The 11,893-nt window shown below is 31.0% G+C and overlaps 1 protein-coding gene across 1 annotated transcript; it reads right to left on the reverse strand.

The window, feature by feature from the left end:
- Positions 1-10,474: 10,474 nt before the first annotated feature.
- LOC142619302 (aspartic proteinase CDR1-like) lies at positions 10,475-11,653 on the reverse strand. The gene has a single exon (XM_075792364.1). The coding sequence runs from the start codon at positions 11,651-11,653 to the stop codon at positions 10,475-10,477; it is 1,179 nt and encodes a 392-aa protein (XP_075648479.1).
- Between the last annotated feature and the right edge of the window lie 240 nt (positions 11,654-11,893).

Below are 11,893 nucleotides of genomic sequence, written 5' to 3' on the forward strand. Positions count from 1 at the left end.
ATTTTCAATAAAAGGTATGTTTATGTGTGTGTTGAGTTGTTAACCATCAAAATAACCAAAAATTAGAGAAGCCATAATCTTGGTATCGTCATTGGAGAGTGTATTAGTGTAGACTGTAGAGCTTCCTTCTTCTTTCAATAGAAAAGAGTGTAAACTCTAAAGCCAAATTCTACTGACTATTTTGACAGAATCATGGAACACACTAATCAATTTATACTAACTTCGTTTAAAAGAGTCCTATCATACTACTACTTTTTTTTTTAATTTGAGTCTATCACGATTTGGGAATTCGAGTCCTATCAGCCATCAAGATTTCGTGTATGTGTAAGTATTTGTTCAATTTATACAGTTAAAAGAGTCTTATACTGTCAGTGATTGTTATAGTCTATCACTAATTATTTTCCTACATTCAAGTCCTGTTATGGTGAAATTCAAGTCATTTGGTGTATGTGACAATGCATAAGTATTTGTTTTTTAATTATTAAGGGGAAAATGAGCTTTTGCCCTTTTCACGAAAAAAAATCAACATGTTGCCCCATTTTCCAAACTAATTAGGAAAATGCCCTTCTTTTTAAACTCGAGTTTATAAAAAAAAAAATTTGGAGCCCTATAGAGACGTTTTAAAGAGCCTATAGCGACGTTTTAAGGACCTATAGCGGCGTTTTGTAACTCGAGCTACATGAAATCAAGTTATAGGTAAAAAAAAATTACCTATAACTCTATTTCATGGAGCTCGAGTTACAAAACGCCGCTATAGGTCCTTAAAACGTCGCTATAGGGCTTAGCTCGATTTTGAATCGAGTTTCAATAGAGGGACATTTCCCTAATTAGTTTGGGAAAGGGGCAACATGCTGTTTTTTTTTTTTTTTTTTTTGTGAAAAGGGCAAAAGCCCATTTTTGCCAATTACTAAGGATTAATAATCTTCCTCTCAATTTGGATGGAAGAGAGTCATTATCATAGTTGTCAAAACGTGAATCGTGTTGTGAATCGATTATTTATTTTTCAATATTGTGTATCATAAAATACACAAACACAAAAAAAAAAAAAAAATTATAAAAAATTATAGATATACATATATAAAGCGTATGTTCATTATAAATTTTGAATATATTCAACTAATGACTAATTTATTCATCTTATGTAATAATATTTACCAAGCTAACTAAACAAATCAAACTATCATGTGTTTATAATATACACATTCAAATCGCTTAAATTCAAAAGTGAAAATATATTACAAATTACCCAAAAATAATAATTTATTTTCATCATATTGCCTAATTAACCCCATCTGAGTCTATACTATTATCATGCTTATCACTTTTCAAACTTATTTCTTCATTACAATTTTCTTCATTGTCATTAACATTTACTATCTCTTCTTATTCTTTTTATTTTAATAAATATATATATATATATAAATTTCTTCTTGGCATTCTTGTTTCTTGGACTTATAACAATAATGACAAAAATAAAAAAAATAATTATATTGTCAATTAATATCTAAATCATAGTATAGAAATTAAATTTGTAAACACTAAAGTGAAGTGTAAGAGTGTACTGTGTAATCCAAATTTTGTAAGAGAAAGAGAGGGAAAAAATTACTTATGAATATGTTATTTTATTAGGCTAAATTAAGTAACCTAATAATTTTGTATTAAAAACAAGTCTAACAACTTGTTAGATTCAAATAAAAGTACAAATTTTAACACACCAAAAAAAAAAAAAAAAAACCTCATTTTAAAGTATTTTTCTATGTATCGTACGATAAGTATGATTTTACCATACAATACGAAACTTTTTACACATACAATATGAAACATATTGCGTATCATACGATACTGACAACTATGGTCTTTATTTTGTTGAACAAGCTCTTTTTCATGATATAATTTCTTTTTCCAGTGCTTAATGAAGTTTCTAGTATTTTCATCAATAATAATAATAATCTTCTAAAAAAAAAAAGATTAATAATCTTTACTTTATCTAATTTTTGTTCCCACCCATCCACAGACTTGTTGGTTAAAAAGAGATGCACACAATATCTCTACCGCTTATCCAAAGATTCCAAACCAAAATCGAAACTGACAAGGATTATAATTACAACCTCCAAAGAAAATAAGAACTCTGTTTCGTTGCTGGACGGTTTGGTTAATTTAGTTTGTTTGGTATGCATTTGTGAGTTTAAACTGATGTGTAAAAAAGCAAAATACGGTGATTTTTAAACTTCATAAAGTTTTCTGCCATGCCTATTTTAACTCCAATATATATATATATATTCTTTGATAGTTGAGTGAGGAAAAATTAAAACTTTAAACATCTCTAATATAAACAACAAGTGCCAATTGAATTATAAAGTTCATGGCATAGATTATGTAAATTTAATCACTATGTCATGCTCTACCTTAATAAAAAATAAATAAAAGATAATTTATTGGCATATTTATATGCACATGATTTTATTTTTCAAAAGTAATTTATGTTTGTTGTAATTTATTAAAATTTAGTTCGTTATGAAAATGGACTAGTTCTAAGTAACATGCTATTATCAATAAATTTTTATTGATGTAAGCTTTGTAATTTTAGGAGAATTCAAATTTTTTATATTTTTTATTTTTAAATAAGTAAATAGTGGGATAGAATTTAGAAAGAGGTGGAATTCGAATCCCCGACATGAGACATCATGCCATTTATTTTACATATGTTGAATTATTATAGCTATCATAGTTCAACATATGTAAACTAAATAAATAAATTTTAAAAAGGGTTAGAGCTTTGTGAAGTAATGCATTGTTCAATATGAGAAAGTTGCCAACAATCTAGGTTTGATGGGCTTGGTTGCCGGTAATGGATTTGTTCCAGGTTTGTGCTGTGTAGGATGAAGAGAGAAGTTTAAGAGCCTGTCAACGAGTTTTTTTTTTTTTTTTTGAGGGAATGAATTGTTTTATGTTTTTGTTAGTAGATTGCTAAGATGACATAAAATTAGCCATTTAATTTAAATAAAACGTGAGGATTTAAAAAAAATTTATAATATACTAATATAAAGTACCTAAAGAATTTCAGAGGATCTTGATGTGATGATTAAGATATCTTAACTTTAAAAAATCAAAAAGATATGATTACTATACTAAACTCATCAAACGCACTTTGTGCGTGCAATAAGGCTGTATTTTATTTTTTTTATTTTGAGTTTAGTAAAATAAAATTTAAAAGTGAGATAAAGATAGTGTTCTAAGTTTTAGAATCTTGGTAAAAGTTTGAGAGCCTAAAACTTGGTAACTCTTTTAAAAATATTAAATTACTCTTTTAAATTAAAAATTATTCAACTAAAAGATAGGGGCATTTTAGAGAGTTAAAAATTTGTGTTTTAATATGTAAAATGATGAAACCCAAACTGAGAATCCTATTATTAATAATATAGATAATTTTTTTTTTTTTAGATAGTATAGATAAAATTAGAATTGTCCACTTAAGAACAACTTTACTTTTATATATATAACTATATATATACTTTACTGATAAGAACAACTTTATTAACTGATTTAAATTTCAAGTAAAAAACAAATTTGAGTTACGTGATCCTTTTTTTTCTGTAATTGATTAGTTATCATCAGTTTTATTTATAAACGAATATTCCTAAGCACTTTTTTATTTATTAAAATGATAATGCAACTAGCACCCAGCTGGGTGACAACTTCACCATGATGTAGGGCACATCATTTAAATTATAATTTTCATAATATGTTTAGTGGGTTCATGACGAACTCTAAATCAAAACTGAAATATTACCGATGATTTTTTATTTTTTTTTTGAGAAATCTCTTACCCCATGAATCTTGACAACTTATGAATCACGCTGTTTTTTTTTTTTTTTTTTGGGGGGGGGGGGGGGGTATGCATCACACTGTTAAAATAGTTTTTCATACATCAATAGGTTTTTTTTTTCCTATAACATATATTAATTGTCAATATAATTTAATTATTGGTTATATTGCATGAAATTATTTTATTTTTGTGATTATGTAAACAAGAACACAAACATATATTATGAATAATAATAACAATAATAGAATCTCTACAAAAAATTACAAATAGATCTGTGAAATAAATAAATAATAATATTTTTTCTAAAAATAATAATAATAAATTAATTATTTAATATTGGATAGCCCACGTGGACCCAGGCCAGTATATATATTTATAAAAGTTCAATTTCATCCCATATAGGACTCACAGATTCTATCAATTTGAACCATTTTTAATTTAACGTTTGGGAGTCAATTTCTCATACACTTCTTAAATGGTTTTTGGCAAGTAAATTATGATATTAGTGTCCTCAAGGTGGAGAACACGCCAATTTGAACCTGTCTCAAGGGATATGTGAGTCCCACTTTAATTTTGGCTAAAAAATAACGAACCAAACACTTGCTAAACAATTTTTTTCCAATATTAATTACTTTAAATGAAATATTATTAAAATATCAAGAGACTTATTAACTGTTATAATAGTTAATTTTAAGAAATTCAAAATGTTACCTTAAATAAAATTAATTACCTAAAGCTTCAAAAAAAAATTAATTAAATTTAATTATTTTAAAATTACTTTGTGACTAGTTTCAAAAAAAAAATTTACTTCGGGACTTAGCCTATCATCAAACCCACTATGAATGGGTTTGGATATAATCATATAATTCAAGACTTACAAGACCTCCGGTACATGGAAACTAAGTTGTATCTAGGCTCCCAGCTTCTTACTGCAACCATTTTCTCAAGCTTTTGTTTTCAAAGTGAATTGCCGCCATAATTTGGGACATCGACCAACAAATAGATCTCTTAGTTACTTCAAGTCTACTCGAAGATTTGCAGTAGCTAGTTTATGCGGTTCCAGTCTTTGATCACTCCAACAACACAAATGATAATATTGTGTTTCAGGTGGTTTGAATCTCATTTTAATGGATTTTACAGTGTGAAGAGGGTTGAAACTGAAAGATACAATAGGATAAAACGATCTTTTTGTTGGTTCTGATGGCTATCTTATTCCTTCTCTGAAGATTAAGGTTAAGGTAGGGTTTAAATACAAATAAGATTTGGACTGAAGATTAGCACAAAATTGACTTTGGAAGAAAAAAAAAAGATTCTTGTTAACTGGATTTTGTTCGGAATAGCATCTAGCAATAGTATAACGAGAGTTTCTGCCTGACTTTCGCTCAACTGAAAATGGGACTCACTTGATCAAGTTCTTGAATTTGGCTTAATTGAGTTCTAGCTTTGTTTGACTGAATTAGCTTTGGTCAAAACTTCTTTTCCAACTTCAACTGTAGCCTTCATTAACCAATATTTAGCACAACCTCAAAACACATTGAAATTCGTCATGAATATACCAACACTAAAAAATCTAACAGAAGTTGTCATGAGTAGGTCATATTATTAAATTTTTTGTTAATATTAGGTATGTTGTTTTGAAGTTTGATAGTGTTTTGTTTTCAATAGTGTTGTAAATCTTTTAATCATTTATGGTGTGGCTTGAGAAGATCCTTCCTTCTATAACTAGCCATGAGGGTAGTGATGCACTGAGGTTACAGTTAACAGTAGAATCTCTCCATCTTTTTATAAACGAAACAATAAATGAATTTTAATTATTCAATAAACTCATTCATAAAGGATTTGTCTTTGGTCAAAAACCCTGGAATAGAAGGGTAGGTTCTTAGTAACTGATAAATGGGGTAGATTTTTATCAAGATATTCAATTCAGTCCTTTAAGATAGTTTCAAAATTAATCCACCAAAACAAAACAATTGAATGGCATGGTTATAGATTTTTCACAACAAAAAAATCACATACCCAAAGACGCACTAAAAACCCTCTAATATTCACAGCCATAAAACCCAGCTAGGAAAACACCCAAAGATAAAAGAACCCATGGAATCCTACTGAAATTGAACCCACGCACCCAAACAACACAAACATAAATAACAGAGAAGTGAGACAGAACCAGAGTGAATGGATGAAATACAGAGGGATTTCAATAAAACGACACAAAATGCAAGAAGAAGATTGAGGATTCCTCCCCACCCACCTTGTACACAATACCCACAATATCAAAATAAATTATGATCCTTTAAAAAAACCTTCACCTGAGAACGCAAGAAGCCTTATTTCCCATTTAATTTGCTGAGCTATTAAAACTTAAAATAGACGTATGTCAAAAATTTAGAAGAGAAATCTAAGAAACAGTATCTACCTACTGTATCTAAGTTTTACCTTTATTTTAACAATTGGGCTTAATTGTGTAATAAAGTAGAATTGGTCATAAGCTGCATTTGCTAAACTGTGTTTTACACGTTTTGCAAAGCTTGTGATTCAAATTTCAAAATCTCACCTTCCTTCCACTGTATGGAGAACAAAATTGTTGTTTGAAAAATACCATCTAACTTTGACTGATTTTGTCAATTTTCTATAATAATACCATCTATATTCAGTGTACCTGTACCCTTCAGCTATTGGCAACAAGTGTTCATGGGATCCAATGAATGATGACTTTGTCTGATTTTGCAAATCTTTGTAACAAAGCAAAATCGAATGCTGCTCATTGCTAATAGTAATAGGAATCACCGTGTAACTAAGGACAACTCAAAGGACTTCATGTATGAAGAAAGACTATACCTTAATAAAACGTTATCTTGCTATGGGATTATACACCATTTTCAGAAAAACTCCACAAACCTCATACTAATTTGCATTAGTGAACAGATTGGCCTACTTACATATTCAAACGTGTAGTCCTCGCATGACAATGACAGGGAAACGAAAATTCAAAAAGTGTTGAAATGAAGCAAATGCACGCAAAGAAAAAGATAGATTGTGATAGTAAAGATTAATTCATCCATTGAACGAGCAATATCTTTCGTTCTCACTGATAATTTTTGTTGTTACACTAATGTTAAGCAATTTGAGACAAATCAAAGTACGTTAAACATGCTAGGTAGGTTGGTCTCCTCTCCTCTTCTATATAATCCAAATCTAAACTATATATAGATTTAATCAAGCAAAGTTATCTTTCTATACATTCATATGGGAACATACTGTTGTATAGGAACAAACTGTTGTGGTTGTTCCAATGGGATATGATATGGGGTATCTTAGTTTATCTTAAATCCTTGTTATTTGTGAGTTCCAGTTAATTCAATCAATGAAAACAATGAATTGAGGATTTAATTTTGCATACACACCAAAAAAAAAGGGAAATAGAAAATACAATAGATTTAAATCATATCTATCTATCAAAAAACAAAAAATCTACGTTATTTTCATGTAATGAGAACACAATTCCAATACCCAACCCAAAGATTAAAAAAGAGAAAGAGAAAATTAAAAAAAATAACAAAGCAAGTTCAATAATGAAAAGCACATTTACACATAGCATGACTTACTTGTAGACTAGGGTTATAAACAAGTAAATACTAGACACACACAACTAATGTAAGATAAACATCCTTTTTTTTTTTTTTGAGTAAACAGTAATACTTATTAGAACACACGAAATATTAATTTATAATTACTTTCTTAAAAACTTAGATTGAATTAAATAAATCTCAACTATTATCTTGGGTTTGACTTACCTACAGTTCTTTTTAAAAATGAATCTCTGTTTATTTTAATGAGAAACTGTCATATCACCCATTAACTAAATAAAATGTGAAGATTAAAACCCACTACAACTTACTATTATATATTTAAAACAAAATGACATATCCAGTTAAAAAAGAACTAGAGGTAAGTCAAATCCTATCTTACCACCGCACCAAGAATAAATGCTTGAGGGGTAGGAGGTAAGGGCCGGGATTCAAGTCTCTAAGAGGGAGTTTCACACACATATACTCTTAGATTAGAATAGGGTAGAAATTTTATCTTGTATAAAAAAAAAAATCCTATCTTAAAAAGGTAGTCATCAAAGCTATTGAATGTATATCATTTTCATTGGTAAAATGAGAAGTTAGAACAAGAATGGAGGATCACCAAATACGATACCCTATTCAACGAAAGTGATACAAAATGAGAAAAGAAAATATTTAGATTCCTATGATTAGATCTTGTAAATTTGGACCTGAACATGTTAACCCATTCGAATTAAAACCAAAAATTAGGGTAATAGAACTTTGATCTAATTAATTATTTATTTACCCATGTATACCCAATTTCATCGGACCCAACCCAACCCATGAGCCTGTTAACTTTCCAGGCTTCATTGATCACTTCTTTGCATTTTGGGTGAGTGGACCTTTTTCTTTTTTTGCTTTTTGATAAGAAAGGCCTTCTAAAGTACACAATGTGGGAGAGTGTGGACCCATTGTATGTTGCCTAATGCTCCATCTAGTCGCTCCATAACAAAATCATTTCCCTTCCTTTTGTTCATTATGCATGCCCAGTTTTTCATAGAAGGTTGGACCTTGTATTTGGGCTCACAATTTACTTGTTTAGTGGGTTTTGAGTATCCTACAAGGGGCAGTTATGGGGCGGGCTTGTTCAAGTGTCTAGTGTAGTAGCTAGTTTCTCTCTCTCTCTCTCTCTCTCTCTCTCTCTCTCTCTCTCTCTCTCTCTCTTTGAAAACTCTCTTTCGTATGCTCGGATACTCTCTCTCTTTCTTACCTCTCAAATGTCTAACCATTTTTCCCTCTTTTCATTACATATTTATAGCTTGAAGGTAGTGGATTGAGTCATGATTACCTTCTGATACCGCTCATATGACTGGGGTCCAATTCGATTATTCCTAACAAAAATATGTTTTGTTAGCAATAGGAGTTAAGGCATTGGGACTGGGGCTAGCCATCGAAAGTACCTCGGTAGTGGAGTTTCCAAAGGCACTCCTAGTCTACCAAGGTATAACTGAGTATCATCGGTGCACATGCTGACTACGGAGACCATCCTGCCATGCACCGAACGCCCAAAATGATGGACTAACGCCCTTGGACCCCTTAATGGTTAACCATGAGAAATGGTGGGCCCATGGCTGAGCACTGTTCATAGACCTATTCGAGTTTGGGCCCAGGGAAAATAGGCCCCTTGCCGTATGCCGTATGCCATACATTCATCATGTGCCCTTCGGCTTGTAATGTTGCCTAATCCAAGACTTAGTTCTAAAAAAAATTTGGTCATGATATTCCTCATACTTGAGCTGCTTTTGTTCTTTTTTCTGTTAACATCTTTTTTATTTACTTTGTGGGTAGGAATAGGATCTTAAACTTAGAGACATCTCATCCCATGGAAGCTGTCAGCTATGCTACTCTAGGCAGCCCCCAAAGTCCAAAGCCATTTACATAAGCTAACCAGTAACAATTTGTTAAACGAAAAGAAATATATATATCATTTCCGATCTATACTCCTCTGAGTGGCCCAGTTCCTTCATTCCTATGGGGATAAAATTAGTAGATTTCCAAATTCTAACGTGTATATATATATATATATATATACACACAAATTTCAGTTAAGTTAGAAAAAATTAAAGGAAATGTCCATATAATAAATATAAATTATCATTCTCATAGTTTATACTTATCAAAATAATATTATCTTATCGTTCACATATATGTATCTCCTTTTCACAAAATATATATATATATATATATATATATATATATATATATATATATATATATATATATATATATATATTATAAACCGTATATAATTAAAGGGACAAACATGCTATGAGTATGAGAGAGAATATATGTATACAAACCTAATTATATATACAACCTAATTAAGGAGCTGAAGTTAGGTACATTGTAGAAGAGAACAAACCATATAGTGATCCAAAACTCCTAGTCCAAGGTCAATGATGTATTTGTGCAAAATTAAAGAATTCAAGATATACAAATCACGTAAGAAATCAAACTAGCCTCGCCTTCTTTGTTAACTAGACATGAATCTCTCTCTCTCTCTCTCTCTCTCTCTCTCTCTCTCTCTCTCTCATTTAAAAAAAAAACATGAATTTCATTTTTAGGCGAAGACAAAGGTACCTAAACCGCTATAAAGAGCCGGATTGCCACGTAACCTAAAGTCATTCACAAAACATGATGTTTTTTTTTTTTTTTTTTTTAGAAGAGACAAAACATTATTTGAATTAAACTTTTTCTAAAACTTCGGTGACGGCTTTCTTTGATGATAAGCAAATAAGTCTTCCATAGAGAGAGTAAAAATAAGTATTAGAGTTCCCTAGGTCCAATCCAAAACAATTAATGAATAAGAAAAGAACATGTAAAGCTTACTTTATATTTTTTTTAACAACAAATTTGTGAGTGGAGCGATCAGTAAAAACATTTCTTTAAATTGCTGGAAATGTGATTGGATCGCAACGAAAATAAAGCCTTTTTTAAAAATTAATAAAAAAAGGATAATTAAGCTATATTTGTGAAGTATAAGTAGGTGTATATCTTAATTCCATTGATCGTATAGATTCCATGAAAGTGGCAAACTCTACAATTTGGTGCAATCAGTTGGCTTGAAGGAGACCATCCTTGTTTCCAAGTCATACCCAATCAAAAAATTTGCTTGAACATTGCTGCCATACACTCCTGTGCCATCCTTAAAATCCAACTCAGTATTTGCAATATTTGTAATTGCAAAGCAGTAATATTCATATTCTTTAACTGGTCGATTGAAAGTATGTATAGGCTTTAACTCTATATCTGCACCTTCAAAATGGACAGTTAATATTGGTCCATTTTCATTAGTAATTTCAGTTCTATAGCAAAGCCGTGTTCCCAAAAGAGTGTCATTTTTAATGGGATCAATTGAAATCTGCTTCTTCACTTCCACCACTAAGCGATCATAAAAATCTGGTGGCAAAGTCAATGGTGGTGATCCTGAATCGATACAAACGTTGCCCTTAGAAACCTTACCTGAAGAGTTAAAGGGTACATATGTGTCTCCAACACTAATTCCTTCTAGTGTCACATAATATTGATCTCCACCTACAAATGGTGTTGAAACCACACCATCACCCACAACTTCACTGCCATTGCCAAAACTTATCTTGCTTGTAATACTAGGATCAGTACCATATGGCAACATGCAATAAGAAAACCTCTTGCTACCAATTTGTGAAACGAAGGACAAAGGCCCTGCTCCTAACCCAATGATTCCCGTCCCATGGCCTTTGTAATGGAAGCCACTTGTGTTGTGTGCACATCCAAAAGCAATGTCAAAGGAAACCGCTTGCCCTGAGGTAGAATTAATGGTAACTTTTTCTTTGGCCAAAACACCTTTGGTCAAACCAGAAGCATATCCGTACTTGTAATTGCAAATATCTTGAGGAGAACATGTGGTTTCATCCAATAGTATACAACATTCTTCTGATTGACAAGAAATTTTGCGGTATGTGGAGGACCTTTTAGAATCGAACATGGGATGATTCTGTTTGAAGCAAGCATCACAAGGTAGACATTGTGTCCACACAAGGTCACTGCCTGTATCAATAGAGCCATAGAAGTCAACTGGTGGAGTGCCAATTGAGACCTTCATGAGATTTTGATTTCTGTCTGGTATTAATTGTGCTTGGGGAACATTATGAGCTATAACCAAATGGCCTATAACATAATATGAGAGAATAGAGGCAACAAGGAAGCATGGATGAAATCTGACACTGCTTGCCATTGAATTTCAGGCTTTGGGAGAGAGTCACAATAATGGCCACCAAAGGCTTTTATTTACCCATACAATTAAACCAAACCTATAACAATTACCCTTTTTTAGCTTTATCAGTTACTGGAAAATTTCATATCCACCCAAATTTGCTTCTTCTTAACAAAATTTAAAACAAATAACAAAAAAAGTGCAATAATATCATAACATATCTCTTGTTTCTTGGAAAAATAGGTCCTCAATCCTTATTTA

This window comes from Castanea sativa, chromosome 12 (assembly GCF_040712315.1).
Source record: "Castanea sativa cultivar Marrone di Chiusa Pesio chromosome 12, ASM4071231v1".
NCBI classification, from domain to species: domain Eukaryota; kingdom Viridiplantae; phylum Streptophyta; class Magnoliopsida; order Fagales; family Fagaceae; genus Castanea; species Castanea sativa.